The following is a 20,142-nucleotide window of genomic DNA, read 5'->3' as shown; positions in this document are numbered from 1 at the left end:
CTGATGAAGAATTACTGTTGAGATGGTAAGAAGCTCCTGAGGTATTCCTATCCATATCAGCTTCCTGATTTTTTTGCAAACACCCACCCATTATTTTTAACAGCTAGACCCACTTCTGTCATTTAATGTCTATGCAAGAACTACAGTGTGGTTCTACAGCGTACCCACATGGCATAATGAGAGAGAGTGCCAGCATTTATGGGCCAACGTGGGACATATCACAGCTTTGTACTATGTGGCAGGGACTCCTATTTAGAGGCAAGACATTTGGGGGACAGAAATGTCTTTTGTCCTTTGGAAACATCACATTTTAACACCTTTCCAAACGGCCCACCTATCATTACCAGAGTCGGTTGGATTTCCTAAAGCTAGCTCATGTCATGAAGTTTGTTTTGGGAGGCTTGAAGGTTTCATCATGCTGTTTCATCTTCTGTTTGGTGCTGATTGGTGTGGGTGGATTTACTGACCCTCCCTATAAACCAAAACAAGCCAAACCAAGCTAGACAGTGCTAGGGGTGTTAACCAGCATTCTGCTCATAAGTAGGTACCCAAGGGGAAAAGTAGTTCACCCTTTCCGGAAAGAATGACTCTTCCTCTACATTTTGGGCAGGTTCTTCCTGGGCAGGTCTCCAGCTCTCCTGCAGAGTGCCCCATTTTGTTAAAACCCTTATTGGTACAGATGCTCCCCTAATCCAGTTATCAGCTCACGAGTTGTATTAGCTGGTGGTTAGCAAGCTAGGCTAGGGGAATCAGGTCTGGTCTGTGTGGGAGTGATGGTTCATCACACCATCACTCAGAGATATGTGATCTCTGCAGGTCTGGAAAACATATGCATAACATAATGTAATGCATGCACACATGTATATAAGTACAGATGCACACACACAAGCATACACACAAAGCATACACATAAGCATACACACACACACACACAGAAACACACACACACACAAACAGACACACTCACACAGACACACGCAGACACACACACAGTCACGCAGACACAGACACAGACACAGACACAGACACAGACACACACACACACACACACACACACACACACACACACACACACACACACACACACACACACACATGTAGACACTTCAGATCCATTCCTGGCATTACACACAGAGTGGAGCTCACTGGAGAGAGACTCTGGCAGACTGGCAGGCCTCCTCAGAGCGTTTCCAACTCTGCCACCATCTGCACCGATGGCACTGCTCCTCCAACACCCCTTCCCTCCTTCAGCAGTGACTCCCCCCGGACACCTCCCTCCTAGCCACCTGAAAACACCACCCCAGACCTCACACCCCGCCGCATGCAATCGAGCCTTCGTCCCTTTTATGTGGCACAAACCCCCCACTACATTACAGGGGAGACTTTGAACATTCCATCCCGCTTTAGGAATTCCTTAAGGCTGTTTGGACAAATCGCCGATCCAATCAATGCCTTGCCTTCAGCAGCTCGAGTGCTGTGCATGACACACATTTTGAACAGCAACCTCACACTGTGCAGTCCTAGCATTGTTTCTCCACAGCGGATCCAGACTTATTGCTCTGAGCCTCATACTTAAGTCCTGTATTAATTAAGAATCAGGCATCCCGGATGGGGGAATTTGTAAAGTTGGTTAATGAATGGAATAACTAAAAGCATTGCCTCTTTTGGTTCCAGAAAGCTGATAAACAACTTGTTGGGAAAAGGGTGAATCCTATGAGAATACAGCCTTGATCTTTTCTATTGTCCATGTTTCAGATAACAAGGGGGATCAAGTTTTAGGGCGCAGCCTAACAGGGCTTTGACTCAGAGCAGCATACCTTCAGGTACAAAAACACCACAGAGAGGAAGGATGAGCAATACAAGTGAGCTGGCAGCATGGTTTAAAACGAATAGTGATTAACACAATTAAATTGATTTAAATAAAAAATTAATGAGCTCATTTTTGTGGGATAAACTCTGTCTGCAGTCATAGTAAGGGTTTACACTGATGAACACATGTGCGTGCACGCATGCACACACGCATCTCCATTGCAACAAAAGCCAGAAGCAGACAGGAGTATAGGGTGCGTGCTCTGGGATCATTAGGCAGCCAATGAGATGGACTGGCAGCTCCTTTACCCGCAACCCTAAGCCCTGCCCTCCTGGTCTCCCTCCACAATGACACAACAGCGAAAAGAGAACACAAACTGCCACATGTGTGCCCAAAGGGGAGCAAAAGCAGGGGGCTCAGGGTTTTTGCATCTCCCCATCACCCACTTGTCATCTAGGATATTAAATGTCACGCTGACAGACAAAAATGGAACGTCATGAGTACATGACACATGGTACATTATTAATATTCCTCTCTGTATACAGTCCAATGAAATAGCTTCATTTTTATTATTCATTTAAAAAAAAAAAAAAAAACAGTTAAAGTTGGTCATTTTGATCATCAAACCAGTGGGCTATAGACAGCCATGGTCAGCTACGTCGAAGCTGCTGAGAAACAGCAAATGGAGCCCTATAATCCATAATGTAATCATGTGTTATATGGTTATATGCTGTTTGCATTTCTTTCCCCAATGAAGACCTGGGAGATGGTACCACCTGCTGGCAGCTGAGACTGACAGGCCTTGAAATTAAACTGGACTGTTCTTTTCCCAGTATGCACTGAGACTGGGGTCTCTTAGTAACTTAACTGTGCTACCCTGGCATGCCCTTGGTGCGCCCGACTCAAAACAGGTACTGACTTCCAAATAAGACAGGTCATCTGTTACTTCCTGAGTCACTTAATCAGGCTGCACTGCAGTATAGAGGTAAAGAGCAGGGCTGGTAACTGAAAATGTGCTGGTTCAATTCCCCACTGGGAAACTGCTGATGTACCATTGGGCAAGGTATTTAACCCGCAACTGCTTCAATAAATATCCAGCTGTATAGGAAGGTAACATGTGAAATTATAACCTGTGTAAGTCCCCCTTTATAAACGTGTATACTAAATGATGGTAATGCACTGCAACGAGTCCTCTCAGCTCACCAGCACAGTCATGATCTGCAGCTCCTTGAGGACGAACTCCACTTTCTTCTGCGTGGTGAGAGAGGCCAGCACAGCGTTGTGGCTGCGGCAGGTCAGCTTGGCATTGTCGTACGAGTCCTTCGCTGTGATGAACTTCAGGCACGAGTTCCCCACCAGGTGCCAGCTCTCCCCGCAGATGTTTTCTGGAGGACAGCAGGAGGGGCGGCCAGCTCGTTACGAAAATGCTGAGCTGCAGCTCATACACTTCACCCAGCTGTCAACAGCACCCACCCACGGCCTGGAGCAGCCAGGTTAATTGCTCTTACACTCCAGACGTCCCGCATGTGAACAGAGCCCCCCTGTCAGTGAAGAAGACTGTCAAGAAAAGGGAAAAGAAGCAGAAACAACAGAGGGAAGCCAAACTCTGCAGACAGCAGGATTCCTAAAGAGAGCAGCAGCCTGCAAAGCAAGGACTACACTCACGAGCAGGGCAAGGGACAGACAGAGGGGCTGGGACAGAGAGAGAGAGGGACGGGGACAGAGAGAGGGGCTGGGACAGAGAGAGGGGCTGGGACAGAGAGAGAAGGGCTGGGACAGAGAGAGAAGGGCTGGGACAGAGAGAGAAGGGCTGGGACAGAGAGAGAGGGGGACAGGGACAGAGAGAGAGGGGCTGGGACAGAGAGAGAGGGGGACAGGGACAGAGAGAGAGGGGCTGGGACAGAGAGAGAGAGGGACGGGGACAGAGAGAGGGGCTGGGACAGAGAGAGAAGGGCTGGGACAGAGAGAGGGGCTGGGACAGACAGAGCGGCTGGGACAGAGAGAGAAGGGCTGGGACAGAGAGAGAAGGGCTGGGACAGGGACAGAGAGAGAGGGGCTGGGACAGAGAGAGAGGGGCTGGGACAGAGAGAGAGGGGGACAGGGACAGAGAGAGAGGGGCTGGGACAGAGAGAGAGGGGGACAGGGACAGAGAGAGAGGGGCTGGGACAGAGAGAGAGGGGCTGGGACAGAGAGAGAGGGGCTGGGACAGAGAGAGGGCCTGGGACAGAGAGAGGGGGGCTGGGACAGAGAGAGAGGGACAGGGACAAAGAGAGGGACTGGGACAGAGAAAGGGACGGGGATAATATCAGGCAGGGTGAGGAGCAGGGTGAGGGACAGAGGGAGGGGTAGAGGGAGGGGCGATGACAGAGAGAGGGACAGTACCAGGCAGAGGGACAGTACCTGGCAGGGCGATGCACTCCTGGTTTCGTGGCTCCCACTGGCAGTTCTGGTCCATGGCGCAGCTCTTGCAGCTGGTCTTCTTGTTGCACACGTACTCAGGGTTGTCCTTGGGACACATCTCATACTCAGCAATTGGACCCTGAAGAACAGCACACCACTCAGCACACAGACCAGATAAAAACCTAAGGCAACACTAATGTGGAGCTACAACCACTCTCATCACTGTAACCTTCCCGTTATAAAAAAGAAATTAGTGTGTATTTTATTAGATTGTATTTTATCATTGTTATTACATACTGATGGACAACTATGTTCCTGTATTTTGAGAACTACACTCTACGACCAAAAGTATGTGGACACCCCTCCAAATTATTGAGTTCAGGTGTTTCAGCCACACTGATTGTCAACAGGTGCATAAAATCGAGCACATAGCCATGCAATCTCCATAGACAAACCTTGGAAGTAGAACGGGTCGTACTGGAGAGCTCAGTGACTTTAAACGTGGAACTGTCATAGGCTGCCATCTTTGCCACAAGTCAGTTCCTGAAATTTATGCCCTGCTAGATCTGCCCTGATCAACTGTAAGTGCTATTATTGTCAAGTCGAAGTGTGTAGGAGCAACAACAGCTCACCCACAAAGTGGTAGACCACGCAAACTTACAGAGCGGGGCCACCAAGTGCTGAAGTACGTAGCACGTAAAAACCGCCTATCCTCTGTTGAATCACTCACTACAGAGTTCCAAACTGTCTCTGGCTGCAACATCAGCACAAGAACTGTGCATTGGGAGCTTCATGAAATGGGTTTCCATGGCCAAGCAGCTGCACACAAGCTCAACATCAATCTGCGCAATGCCAAGCGACGGCTGGAGTGGTGCAAAGCACATCGCTACTGGACTCTGGAGCAGTGGAAACATGAATCACGCTTCACTATCTGGCAGTCTGATGGACGAATCTGGGTTTGGCAGATGCCAGGAGAGCACTACCAACCTGAATGCACAGTGCCTACTGTAAAGTTTGGTGGAGGAGGGATAATGGTCTGTGGCTGTTTTTCAGGGTTTGGGCTAGGCCCCTTAGTTCCAGTGAAGAGTAACATTAATGCTACAGCATACAAAAACATTTCAGACAATCGTATGCTTCCAACTTTGTGGCAACAGTTTGGGGAAGGCCCTTTCCTGTTCCAGCATGACTGTGCCCCTGTGCACAAAGCAACGTCCGTAAAGACTTGGTTTGATGAGTTTGGTAGAACTCCAGTGGCCTGCACAGAACCCCAACCTCAACCCCACTGAACACCGTTGGGATGAATTAGAACGCCAGTTGCGAGCCAGGCCTTCTTGTCCAACATCAGTGCCTGAGCTGAATGGGCACAAATTCCCATAGACACACTCCAAAATCTTGTGGAAAGACCCAGAAGAGTGGAAGGTGTTATAGCTGCGGTGGGGGGTGGGGGAGGCAACCATATTAATGCCCATGGTTTTGGAATGGGATGTCCAATAAGCTCATATAGGTGTGATGGTGTCCACATGCTTTTGGCCATATAGTGTATGTATTGCCTACTAAAATGCAAAGAAAGACAACAGCAGGCTTGAAGTTATAAAAGGGGTGAACTACAAGCAGCTTTGAGGAAAGTGAGCTCTGTGTTTCAAGACAGAGATATGGAGGTTCTCCATGCACTATTTGCAGAAGAGACGATGGCAGAAATGTGTGCTTTAAACACAAACAGGCCCAGGCCCAACCGTCTTTAATTATTGCCCATTTTGATAACTGGGAATGCCCAAAACAGAGCTCAATGCACACATTCTGCATTGGGCATTACTTGTTAGTCTCTTAATGCAGCCCTCCAATAGAAAGCCTAAGGTCATTTACTCAGCCCATACAATGTTGTGATGTTGCCACCAGATTTCAGATTGGTCCAGGGAACTTCAGACTGCACTGCCTTTGGCTAGTATGTTGATGTTCCACATATCAGTATCTCAGTGTCATGCACAGAATGGCCTTATACATTCTACAATTGACCTAAAAGGAAACTCTGAGGTGAATAAAACATTTTAAAAAACATTTTTTGTTGACAGTAAAAGGATAGTAATGGCAAAGTCAATAAGGCTTACAACTAATGAGAGAACATATTACCTTTTTTGTATTCCGTTGCAGAACAAATGCCACACAAACAAATGTATAGCAACAGCAGTATGTTATCATGAATCTCTAATGATGCTTGAAATATAGCTTTCCCAGAAGCTCTAAGCATGCTTCCTGTGCCTACAGCTCTGGCACACCCCCTGACTACAACAGCTCCAACCCTTGTGCAGACTTTCCCCTGACTACTGTAGCCTTACCCTGTTCAGCCCCATCCCCCTGCGTCTGCTGGTTTGTCTCCTGACTGCCACAGCCCCACCCCCTGTGCCTGTGACCCACCCCCTGACCACTACAGCCACGCCCCCCCTCACCGTGACAGCAGTGCAGTTGCTGCTCATGCTGATGCACTGGTCTGCACACCACTGGCAGCCATTGGTGTTTGCGGTGCAGCTGTAGCAGTCGCTGTACTGGTCACACTTCTCATTGTCCGCATCTGCAGGGGGAAGCACAGAGAACAGACACTCTTCACACACAGGCCAGCCCAAGCAACAGGTTTCCAAACAACTCACAGCCCGCTGCACACCTGAACACTGCTTCTGCCTTTTAAAAAGTCAGGCTGTGAAGCCAGCCTTGGGTGTGTGACTCTCGAAGAGGGGGCTCTTCTTGGCCACCAGAAAGTTGGCAGCAGCATGGAGTTTGGTGTGGGACAGCTCTGCATGCCAGCTTGGCTGATGAGCCATGGGGTAGAGCCAAGTGAGAGGCACAGGGACTGTCCCAGAGGAAAACAGGTGAGTGAGACTGAGGTCGGCAGGGGTACCTACATGCTTTGGGGGGGCAGGAGGCTAGCACCACCTGTTCCTCCTGGGGGGTGGCCACCTCCCAGGGCAGACACGCCCCCTGGCTGCTGTTCCAGAGGCAGCGGATGCCTGGCCAGATGGAGTCACACAACGCTTCGCTGGAGAAGGCTGAGCAGCTTGCCGGAGTGAACATCAGCACGTCGCTCAGCAGCAGGCTGTTAAAGCCTCCAAACACATACATCACACTGGGAGAGACAGGGGGACGGGGGGGAGGGTGAGAGAGATAGGGAAGGTGGGAAAGGGGCAGAGAGACAAAGAGAAAGAGCGATCAGGAAAGTGAGGAAAGGCAAGAGAAAAATAGAATGAATGTAGAGTGGGAGCGAGAGAAAAAGAGACAGAAAGGGAGAGAGACTGAGATGTGGCTGACTGATGGAGCATTAGCAGGCTCCTCTGAAGCACAGCGTGTATACCCGGACACTGTCCCTGCCCTCAGAGCTGTCTAATCCTGCACAGCAGTGCCCTTGCTAAAGCAACCGGGAAACACCAAAGCACAGAGGGAGCTCTCTCGCCAAACATGCGTGCTGTGCAATCCCTGACTCCTGACTCGCGCCTCTCTGATCAAAACCGAAGGATTACACCCCACTGACTTCAAACACCCCTTTCCAGCCCTCCTTCTCAGACCCAGCTCATGGGCACAGGCCCAGCTTACTGTCCCAGTTATCACCGGTTCCTTTCTCCTAACGTTCCCCTGGTCCAAGAACCAGTGGTCCTGTTGGGCTGTCCACTGAGGTCTGGGCGAACAGGAGAGGATGAGACAAGAGAGGTCGGGCGCGATGCAGGCCTCATACAGGTCAAACACCAGCAGGGGTGCCGCAGAGGACTGTGGGATAGCCGACGTGACTACATGGAGGCAAGCATCCCTAGCCCATAACTCTAGCAAGTTTCATCCACTTATTTCACATCTTTGCTGTTGCCACATCAACCAGGCGAGGCCATACTGAACCTAAAGCAGCTGCACTCGGGAAGCCTTACATCGAAGCACGCTATGCTACGCACCTTGAGCAGGGCCTCAGAAAGAAATCGATTCACATCACTAGTTTTGCCAATGAAATTTTCAGTAAGACAGAATAACATACAAGCTCTCATGTTTTTAATAAGGCGCCCAGTTCAATTACTAGATGTCAAAACAGAGGAGAAAAAAGAAGAAGGTTCTGGCGAGATTCTCCCCCTGTGCTTGCCATGTGGTTCACAGCAGGAAGTGATGTCACGGTTCTCTGTTTAAGAGAGGCCACCCCCTCTTTAGCAACCCTCAGACCGCTGAGACCCGTTTAAAGTCTGACCTCCTACTTCTGTTTAAGAGGGCAGGACGAGGCAACACAGATCGCACACCAAACGTGTCGTTCACAACTGACGACCACTGAAGCTAGAAAGTTATGACTGGGTCCTGGGGACAAAAGTGGAAGAGACTCACTTCCAGCTTCCTCTCTGACTGCAAAAAAGCAGGAAGACCCAAAAAAGAATACATCACACACTGTGTTTCCAATGATCTCCCACATGGTATACATGAAAAAAATCACTGTATGATAAATCACATTTTCAATAATCTCCCAGAAGGTATACATGAATCCACTGCTGTATAATAAATCAGGTTTTCAATGATCTCCCAGATGGTATGTATAAACCACTGACTTTACGATGAATCATGTTACCAGTGATGTCCCAGAAGGTATGCATGAATCAGTCACTGTATGATAAATCAGTGATTTGCCTTCCTCGGATACCACTATATGTATGCAATTATTTGTGAATGCACTTGACATGCTGACCGCAGATTGTGTTCCCCTGCTCTGTCAGGCGGTGGCCGTACCCATTGCTGTAGACAGCTGAGTGTCCAAAGCGGTTGACATCATGGTGGAGGTCTGGTCTGGGCAGGACTGACCACTCATCGCAGGCTGTGGGTAGAGAGGGCAGAGGGACAGAGGTCACTGTGCTGTACAAACCCCAATAAATCCTCATCATCGACAGCCTTAGCCTACACAGCATAACATCACCCCACCACACCACCAACATCACCCTACCACACCACTAACATCACTACACCACACCACAGCATAACATCACCCTACCACACCACACCACTAACATCACCCCACCACAACATAACATCTCCCCACCACACCACAGCACATCACCCCACCACACCACTTACATCACCCCAGCCCACCACAGCATAACATCACCCTACCACACCACACCACTAACATCACCCCACTACAACATAACATCTCCCCACCACACCACAGCACAACATCACCCCACACACCACTTACATCACCCCACCACACCACAGCATGACATCACCCTACCACACCACACCACTAACATCACCACACCACACCACAGCATAACATCACCCCATCACACCACTAACATCTCCCCACCACACCACAGTATGACATCTCCCTACCACACCACAGCATAACCCCTATCATAGCAGTACAAGCTGTGTGTGCCTCACAACCTCCAGTCATGTAGTGATTCCTACCCAACACAGCCACAAATCCTCAAAGCCCTTCCTTTCCTCTCTGGCCCCCTTGTGGTACTATTAGCTACCTGCAACTACCGCAAATGCAGAAGTGCTCATTACATACCAACACCCACTCCAAACCCACCTATTCAAATAACACCACGGTTCCCATTAATAAAGTAGAATGTTCAAAAGAAACATCCTATGCCAAACTCCTGACACCTAAGCACATCTTACTTGGAGTGAAGTCTGACACAGTGTTATAAATTAGCATTAAGGACAGTGTGTACGCTTGGGTGACTGGAGTTAGAACAGCTGCTGTGCTTGCTCTTGTGTTACTCCTGTAGTTGATCTACCAGTATGGTTCTTTGTTGGCAATTTCTATGCTGTTAGAATAAGACAAGTTGTCCGTATATTCTGTTTCAGCACTTTATGCTACACTTTACATTTACATTTACATTTATTCATTTAGCAGGCGCTTTTATCCAAAGCGACGTACAAAAGTGCATATAGTGGGCAAACAGGCACAAGTGCAGGATGTGTACAGGTCATACAATGCAGATAGTGCTGAAGATGAGCACAATGAAGGTGTAGCAAAACAGAACTAATCTGATCTAAGGTTACATATATCGAATACAATCACTGGGACAATAAAGTGCCGCTATAATACCTAAACATGCCACAAATACAAGGTCAGAGATAATGCTACAAGTACAGCCAAGAATCATAGATTTACAAGGTTAAATGGCAAGGGTGTCAGTCCAGGTAGAGTCTAAAGAGGTGTGTCTTCAGCCCACGTCTGAAGTGTTGGAGTGAAGGAGATGTTCTCAGGGGGGTGAGGAGTTCATTCCACCACTGGGGGGCAATGATGGAAAAACGACGTTGCAAGGAGTGTGGGCCTTTCGTTCTGTTGGTGGGAGGAGCGGGGCGTCTGGATGTAGCCGAGCGAAGTTGTCGAGCGAGTGCGTAGGGTAGGATGAGGTCCTGGAGGTAGGTAGAGGCAGTCTTTTTTGCAGCAGAAAAGGTGAGAGTCAAGGTTTTGAAGCGGATCCTGGCTGGTAATGGGGTAATGGGGTGATGCGGGAGAACTTAGGGAGATTGTAGATCAGCCTAGAAGTTGCGTTTTGGATGAGCTGCAGCAGCTGAAAGGTGCAGGCTGGGAGGCCTGCAAGGAGGGCATTGCAGTAGTCCAGGCGGGAGAACACGGTGGCCTGGACAAGCAGCTGGGTGGAGTAGGTTGTCAAAAAAGGACAAATCCTCCTGATGTTGAAGAGGAGGAATCGACAGGAGTGTGTTGTCTGCGAGATGTAGTTGTTGAAGTCCAGCCTGTTGTCGAGGGTGACACCCAGGCTCTTCAGCGATGTGGAGGAGGTTACTGTGGTGCCGTCAACAATAAGTGAAAGCTACGCTTGTCTTATTAGCTGTTAGCTTATCTTCTCACTGTGTCTTAGGCCCTGTTCACACCTGGCATTAACATGCATTTTGGGTGATCCGATCACAAGTGGACAGCTCTAAGTACGTCAGTTCACACCTGGCATTAGAATGCATCTCCACATGTGTCTCGAGTGACCACTTGTGATCAGATCTCACTTCCCTGCTCTATATGCAAATAAATACGTACACGTACCAAATGACCAATCATGACAAAGAGATGGATTACATGCTAGGAAGCCGGTTCTGGGTTTTGTCCTCTAAAGTTAAAATCATATTCTTAAAGAGGATTTATGATTTAATCATTTCTTAATATTCGCCAAACAAAAAGGTTGACAAAATAATAATGATGATAATGATGATAACATCAGTCACTGTGCTGAACCGAAGTCTGACCATTGTTGTCCAGTCTAGCCACCACTTTTTCAAAAAATAAAAAATAAAAAAAGCAGACAGTGTATACACGCACTTGGCCAACATGAATATTTGCGTTTGGGTCATTAGCTGTTTGTTTACCTTTCAAATAGCCTATGTTCTACATCTCACGGTTTCATATAGCCACCGGGCTCACGGTGCCCCAGACACCAATAGCCTATTTAACACTAGAACTGCGGCAAAGTTAACTGGCAGATTACCGTGGGAGTGCGTCAAAGTGACGCTTTTATTTTAAATGAAAGAAAAAAAATGTCATGTATGTGTATTTAATTTTGAAAATCGGTACAGAGTTAATTTAAGGCAGGTCTTTAGAATCATAGGGATACTTGAACTTTGTGTTTTCGTTAGTATAATAATGTGTTTTCAGCTTATTTTGCATGACAGTGCCACAAATAGAGCCTTGCTTCAGAAAAGATTAATCACTGTCAGTAAAGCCAAGGTGTAACTTCATCGAAAAGACACGATACTAAGCTTTATACACATACACAAATCTTGCTGACCTGACAGTGATGAATCACAAACTTTGACTGTGACTGCAATCTTTATTAACTTTATTCGTATTTGAATTATTTCTATTGCTTGCTGAACATTAAGACTCTCATAATTTGGGGGTTTTGGGTGCATTCACACCTGTACTTAGCTTTATCACTGATGTGTTACCTGCTCTTCCATACCTGCACCCTTAGTTCTCTTGCTACTTGTACAATTTGTATCACCACCGTGGACTTTTATGTCACTCTGGATAAGAGTGGCCGCCAAATTCACACATAGTAACACTGTGAAAATCATTCTCCCTTTCCCCCGCACACACAGCCGCCACCTCAGTTGACAGTTTTGCAGGTTGCTCCAGAGCGATGCAGATCTGTTTCTGCAAGGCTGCCATTTCAGGAAGTCTGGAGTAACACCTAAAGCAAAAATAAGCATGGCTTCACCCTGGCAGTTCTCTGTGGGACAAATTATTACCAGAAAATTTACCCTGTCTCAGGTGCAGCACACCTCATTTCATAGTGTCACTTCTGCTTACTGGAAAAACTGAAGGCTTACTGGAACAACTGAACAAAGTGAGAGATGACAAAGAGAAGACAGGCAAACTGTGCTGTAGTCAGGGGTGACTGTGTTGTAGTCAGGGTGATTGTGTGAGAGTCAGGGGGGATTGTGTGAGGGTCAGAGGTAATTGTGTTGGAGTCAGGGGTGATTGTGTTGGTGTCAGGGGTGATTGCATGAATCAGAATAAAGAGAATAAAGAGCTAGGGGTGAACATGCTGGACACAGTGCAGTTTGAGTGAAGCCTCCTTGTCATGTGGGTGGGTACAATGAGTACATGTACCCACCCTTGTACTCATTCCCCCTACACAAACAGGCCTACCCATGGCTGCCAGATATAAGGGCAGTCAGTCAGCAGCTCATCTGGGACAGGCACCATTGCAAACCATTAATCATATAAACATAATTCCCACAGCACCTCTGTTATACTGCCAAGTACAATATTAATAACATTGGTGCCATCATCTGCATATAGGTTCTGTTATGCAGGGAGGCGTAAAATGCTTATCTTTACACTTGACACATTATGTATTTTGGCAGATCATAAGGGCAGAGTGTAGCATAGTGGTAAAGAGCAGGGCTTGTAACCAAAAGGTTGCTGATTCGATTCCTCGCTGCGGTACTGCTGCTGTACCCTTAGCCAAAGAACTTAACCCAAAATTGCCTTAGTAAATATCCAGCTGTATAAATGGATAACATTGAATTAACATTGAAGAATTGTAACCTAAGTAAGTCACTCTAGATAAGAGCCACTGCTAAATGACAATAATGTAATGTAACACTGTCTAGGTACATCAATCTCCCACATTGTTGTCACATGCCACAGTCAGCAAAGCCTTTCCATAAACACTCCCACTGCAACACAAGGTGTTCTCAAACTAAGAATCTGAAAAAAGTGTGAGGCAAGAATTATAACACAGCCATCGGTGTGGATAAATAATGTGATAAAATGGAATAATGCCAGTGAGTGAGTCCTGTAGCTCTCAGAAAGGGGAGAAGCCAAAAAAACAGAGAAACACCTCCTTTCAGAAGCACAAGGGGCCCGGATCAGTCTGGCATGCAGAACGCAGGGGCGTCATCCACCTTGCTTTGCATGGGCTGCAATGCTGTGAGCGTACAGGAGCTGTTACACAACTCTGCCTCTTGCCGGCCACACATGCAATATCCGCGTGTCAATGCTGCCCCCTGTTGGTCAGGCCAATGCATGTCCACCCGATGCCAGAATATGAAAGGAGGGGCGATGTGCTCACTTAATCGAGCCGACATTATTAAGCAGGGTCAATTAGCCCACTGGCCAAGGCACGTCTTCATAGGACAAGCACATAATTAGAGTCCAATTTTTTTCATTTCTACTGCAGTTGAAGTGGGGGGAAGGGGGAGTGCGTTCCTCATCTGCCTCTCCAGACAGACGGCTCATGATGAGAGGGCCCCTCTCTCCGTAATTAGCCATTTTTCAGGAAAAGGGAAACCAGCCAATGATGCACCACCACCCCTCTCCCCCACCCACAATCACTGAAGAGGAACAGCAGTAGAAGAGAGGAAAGGCAGAGCAGACAGCTGTCAGGGCCGCTAATGAAGGCGTCAGCCTCGAACAAGCACGGCCAAGCAGCTCCACTCCCTGAGTTTAATTACACTCAAGCCATCACCTTTTTACAGTTTGTTTCTGATGAGGAGGTGAAGGAAATATAGACAGCTCAGAAACATGTCCTCTCAATTTACAGGCATCTTGTAAACCATTCCAAATGAGGGGCAGCATCTTGTAAGCCAATCAAAATCATGGGCAGCATCTTTTAAAACAAACAAAAATATACCATCTCTGAAAACAACCAATCTGTAAGGTAGCTTCTTGCCAACCAACTGGTAAAAAAGGATAGTATATTTTAAGAGATTGAAAGAGACACTTCTTTACATGATCTTCCTGAACACAGGTTGGCCGCTTTGCCAGTATTCTCACAGCATTTTTATGTTGTGTGACCATGCAGCTAAACATGGTGTACCCTGGAGAACAGAGCCCTCTCACCCATACCACAGAATGAAACTTACCCATTACTCTGTAATGGGACTTTGCTGGACTCTGTCTATGAGGATCATGGTCCTAAAGAGGAAATCTGACACACATTTCCCAGCAGTGGGGGCTCACCCAGAGAATCTTGTTCCTGAAAACCCCACATACACAGGTGAAGGATGTTCACAGAATACCAATACCTGAGGGAGATGCACTGAACATGGGAACCAGCCAAACACTGAGATCACCAATGACAACCGCCCTGACAGTAAGACCTACTTCTCTCTATGATACATACAGCCTAAAGCCAAGACGCCATACAGAGGCACACAAATCACACACAAGCACACATGTATACACATGTACAGACACTCACACACATACATACACACAAAGATGGACTTCACTCCAACTTTGAAGAGGATCACCAGCAGTAACAGGGAGAAGGTCTGAGCCTTACTCACATGGTTTTGTGTTATTTGACGTCATAATTCAGCAAAATGATTTAGATAGTGTTCATATTATGGTTTATGAAACATAAAAAGTGTGTTTAATATTGCCCCAGCGATATGGCTTTGGTCATAAGACCAGACGTAACTCCATGAAAGTCAGTTTAATGCTGGCCTCATGCAGAGAGGATGGGAGTCAGCAATACTCTGACAGGTAAGCAGGCACTGCAAAAGGCACCCTGAAGGGGTTTGTGGGGGCCTATCTCACACTGTGCGTGCATGTGCCATTCCTCTGCGAAGATGCTGATCTGAGCGTGCATTATCCTCACATCAGCCAGATGGCGGGGGCGTCAGGCAGGCATTAAAGCATTTATGACTGGGTGCTCCTGAATGATGAGTCAAACACCTAACGGTGAGACATTTGCACGGGGAGGCTCTCTCAGACAGACACTGCATACACTGATGTGGAGCTGAAGGTACAAATCATTAGTGTGCAATAAAGACACACAGTACCCATAGCTGCCGCAAAAATGTCACAAATTTCGTTTGGGTTCTCAGTTTGACAATAGACTTTTATTGCTCACTGGATTTCACATTAAGGAGTAGGGACCTGCCGAGGTCAAGTTAAGGAGACCAGACTTTGACCGGACTTGCGTTGCCCAGGTTGAGCTGATGAGTCGGGACTCACCCACATTGAGTTAAGGGGCAGGATTCACCTTCGGTGAGTTAAGGGGTGGGACTTGGCCGGGTCGGGTTTAGGAAACGGGACTTAGCTAGGTAAAGTTAAGGGAGCAGAACTTGCCTGAGTCAGAACAACGGGACGGGACTCACCCAGGTCGTAGGCCATAAAGTCGGAGGAGAAGCACTTGGCGCCGTGGCTCATAGAGGTGTCGTTGTGCGTGTTCCCCCCAAACACTAGCATGGTGCCACTCACAATGACTGCCGTGTGCAGGTAGCGGAAAAAGCCGCTGTCCTTCAGGATGGTCCTGGATAGGGGCAACAGAAACATCACATCCAAGGCACATATATCAGATCAGAATCTGCTGGTACCATCAACATCAGCTCAAACTCAGCTAACTAAACATCACGTCAACCTTAGCTGCCCTAGCATCAGATCAACCTCAGCTACCTAAACATCATCTCAAAATCAGCGACCTAAACATCAGCTCAACCTTTTGTTAGATGAGGCACCAAAATATCAAGTAAGCACTGAGCACATCAGGATGAGGAGCATCAATCTCTGATAGTCTGGCTCCCCCTGCAAATTTGAACTCACGTAAATTCCTCCATTCTTTTCACTTAAAGTCTAATCAATTCTAAACATGCACAAACAGTTCCAGCTCCAATTCACTCACTGACAACTGACCATAACTGACACCCCGGGTATCGATTTAGCTTGCTCTGAATTGGACCTCAGCTGTGTAATTGGGTATATTTGATTAAGCCAGACAGGCCTGATGAATTATCTGCTACAATGTGTCCTTGACAAATATTGAAGTCTGACATATATCCAAGCAAATTCCACTAACATCTGTTAATGTTACTATGGAAAACTGCCATATGCAACAACACTCCTCCCAATGAGGGCTTTCCTTTCGATGTGTACAGATATGAAATTATGCACCCACTGCAGATCTTTCTTACAGCAACTCACCAACCTCAATACCTGAGCTTAACAATGATAAACTGCCTACCTTCAATGATAACTCAAATCATTATATTAATATTCCATCTAACAGTTGCATAGTGCATTTTGCACAGTTTTGAATTAAATCCAACAGGATTTCTTCTTTTTCCACAGCTGAACTTGGGGACTGAAGAATCCTACACTGTGTCTCACAGATCCATCTTCAGTCACAAATGCTGCATGGTAACCTTGGGATTTCTTTTGTCACAGCTGCACAGGGTTTGACTTATGGGGGTTGCGTGAGGAAACCAGCAAGGGTAGAGCAGGCAGAAGGAGGGACACTGATGGAGGAACCTCCATTCCCAGCACCACCTCTACCTCTGTTACTGGCAGCTCCTGATTCCATCACAGTCAAACTTGTTATTTCACCTGCTTGCAATTATAACCTTCGGTATGTTCAGGTTCAGGTAAGAACAGCAGATACCTAAGAGGATACCTGAAAAGATTTTCCAACAGAAGCAAGAGCGCCAGCTGTAATTTAGTACTAATTTCAGTACTAATGAACAAGGACAACCTTTGGGCCTCTAAGTGCGCAGACAGAATCCACTCAGACTCCAATATGTTCAAACACACACTGAACCCTACCTGCAACACAGCCATGCAGGCACCTAATTCTCCCAGAGGGGTTTTCAGCTGTCCACTTACCACATCCTGGTGTCCACCTCATACTTGTAGAGGTCATCGGCCAACCCGTACTTGTTGGCGCTGAAGGCCTTGTAGCCACCATGGATGTAGATGGCGTGGGTCTTGGCGTCGTACACGCTGCTGTGGCCGTACCCACCCTGCACTAGTGCACCATTGGTCTTCACGATGCACCAGGTGTTAGTGGCTGCAGCGGGGAGGAAAGGAGGAGGCCGGGGTGAGGGTCAGCGTTCGGCTCCCGCCCTCAGCGGGACCAGTCGACGATGTGATGAGTGCAGTCAACCCACCACGTGACCAATCAAACGACACAGAGGAAAGGGCTTAACCCACCTCATGGCCAGTTACCAGTGTGACGCGTACACTTGACTTGCCTCACAGCCCATCAGCAGCACAAGGAATACAGTTAATTAACAGAGCTTGCCGAAATGACATGCAAATCAAACACGCAAATAGTCATTTCCATAATGGTTCCAATAATCCCATACATTTCCCGAATTCTGGGATTTTGTATTCAATAAACTAGCAGAACCTATTACAATGGTTCCCAGGGTGCTGAGTATAGCAAAGCACATTTAGGCAATATTAAAGGAAGAGCACGTCTCAGATGCACAAAATGTGTCAATTTATTATATCCAGGGTTACATGTAGAGCTCTCTTAGGCGGTAACAGGGAAATGAACTAACCCAAATAAAACACAACATCACAAACAGTGAATTAGCCTCAGGTCTGCCCCGCCAAATTGTGCTAGTTTGTTTCAGTGAAGATGGTTTTGTAACAAATTTTATAATCTATGGTTTCTGTTGCCCAACAATTACCTGCCATTTAACAAATTTTGCCAAGTTTTGATGGAAAATAAATCCATCTGGCATTTTGACAGGCAAAATCCAGACTTCACAAATCATGAGCATTTCTTTTTCATGTCCTATTAGTTCTCAGGTATTGATGTCCAAAAGTAATTTTGTACGTTAAAAATCTAAAAATCCATGACTCTTTAATTCACTTATTGTTTACTTATTATTTTATGTATTTCAGAGCTGCAGTCTGCTCACGGTACTCATTGCAAAAATCAATGACTTTATGGACATAATCTAACTGAAATACTCATTGTGGAGCAAGTCAATTTAGAGGACTTTAGAGGATATGTATGAAGCTGACTGGTGATACTTTATTAGGTATGAGTGAAACGATGGTCTAACAGCGTGATGATGGGAAAAGTTTCATAACAATGAAAAATTTTCAACCTTGTCTGTCATTACGCTGGATGAAAATGTATCCAAGAAGACATCTTTCCTGTATTTCATGATATTTAATATCACATAATAACATTTTCCACTACTGCCTTTTTGGTATGCATCATCATTTATTGGGAATCGAAGGTGATGGTTGTAAGGTAGCGGTTTAAAGAGATCTGTTAAGCAGGATGTTATTTCACTTTTGGCGTGTAAAATCACTTGGTTTCAGATGCAGTATATATAAAATGAGATTTTGAACATTAAAACAAAAGCAATGTGTCAGCATTGGGGTTGGGGGGGGGGGGGTGATGGGGAGTTTGGCCTGGCGGGGTCCCCTTGCCAGGTGTGACAGCCATGAGGAATCGCTGTATGTCTGCTGTCTGGCAGCATCAGATCCAAGCTCTGGGTTCTGTCCACAGCATGTCCAATCAAACGCTATTGCTGGCTTCACAGCATGGGACACCCCTACCAGCTACTTACGACCACTAACAATCAACGGGGTATTGATTTTACACCAATCACAACACATTTTTTCATTGGGTTTCTTTTTATTGAGAGAACAGATTTCTATGAGTTGGAAAAAACAGCCTGCAAACCCAGCTAGCTTCACTTACATTGCTGAAAAGTCCCCAGATAGCTACGGTAGTATAATAGCATGATATAGCCTGTGGTCATTTGATACCTTACACAGAAGCACAGGTCAAATTGATATACTTACTTATAGGATTTCAAGCTAAACACTGAGTCTGGAGGGACTGTCCTAGAAAATGAAAACTTAAAGGCAAGCAATGATTAAATATCTACAGAAAAGCTTCAACCTCTCCCTGAACCCCAGATTCACTCTCCTCTGTGTCTACCTCTAACCTACACCAAAGTCTCATTCGCTGATTCTGTAATTCACAACAATGTGATTCGTCCATGTAAGGTAGGGGTGGGGGGTAATGAACACACTGAGCAAATGTCTTGCAGTCAGGATAGACTGTGGTTTCAGGAAGACCATCTGGGTAAAGCAGCAAACCTTCCTGTGCAGTCCCCTGGCAAGCAGGTTTAGGAACGGCAAGAGGTGCACTTCATTCCACAGACCTGAATGCTTTAGGCCCTGGTTCAGTCTCCACTGAACTGAAATGCAGCACTGGACTTCACCATCCAAGCTGAGCCCAGAGTGGACACCAGGGGGCACTATGATACCACCGTCTCCCTGCTGGCCTTGCTCAGATGGGCCTTATTCACATTCTACCCATGCAAGTGAAGGGAGTCTTATTTTTTTACTATGATAAATGGGGGCATCAACCATACCTGCTGTGCAGCAACATCTCAGATTACACCATTAGGCAACCACAGACGTTTGGCACATTTTGTGAGCTAATTTGTGTGGGAAATGATGTTTTTTGACATTAATCTGTATACATGAATGGCATACATTGTGCATTGCAAGGGAAAGAAAAATCTCCTCCAGATTAATACATTTATAGTAATAATAATAATGATCCCTCACGGTTTTCTCATAAAGTATATGCCTCTTGATCATATAAAAGCTGAAGGCTGTGTGTTAATCCTGGATGAGTGAATCTGCTCAATGACCTGATTTAGGTAACGGTTTGAGGTCTGGG

At 46.7% G+C, this 20,142-nt stretch overlaps 1 protein-coding gene across 2 annotated transcripts in view; it reads right to left on the bottom strand.

Moving 5' to 3' along the window:
• Window positions 1-20,142, bottom strand: part of atrn (attractin) — a 165,328-nt gene that overhangs the window by 79,065 nt on the left and 66,121 nt on the right. For both annotated transcript variants that reach the window (XM_036516519.1, XM_036516520.1), the window contains exons 9-15: window positions 17,304-17,487; window positions 15,803-15,957; window positions 8,948-9,032; window positions 7,105-7,325; window positions 6,655-6,776; window positions 4,211-4,349; window positions 3,014-3,195 (exon numbers count right to left, since the gene is read on the bottom strand). In XM_036516519.1, the coding sequence (XP_036372412.1) occupies window positions 3,014-3,195; window positions 4,211-4,349; window positions 6,655-6,776; window positions 7,105-7,325; window positions 8,948-9,032; window positions 15,803-15,957; window positions 17,304-17,487 (1,088 nt within the window). The remainder of the gene's footprint in view (window positions 1-3,013; window positions 3,196-4,210; window positions 4,350-6,654; window positions 6,777-7,104; window positions 7,326-8,947; window positions 9,033-15,802; window positions 15,958-17,303; window positions 17,488-20,142) is intronic.

This window comes from Megalops cyprinoides, chromosome 22, assembly GCF_013368585.1.
Source record: "Megalops cyprinoides isolate fMegCyp1 chromosome 22, fMegCyp1.pri, whole genome shotgun sequence".
Taxonomy (NCBI): Eukaryota; Metazoa; Chordata; class Actinopteri; order Elopiformes; family Megalopidae; genus Megalops; species Megalops cyprinoides.
This window is presented reverse-complemented; position numbering and strand designations above follow the sequence as displayed.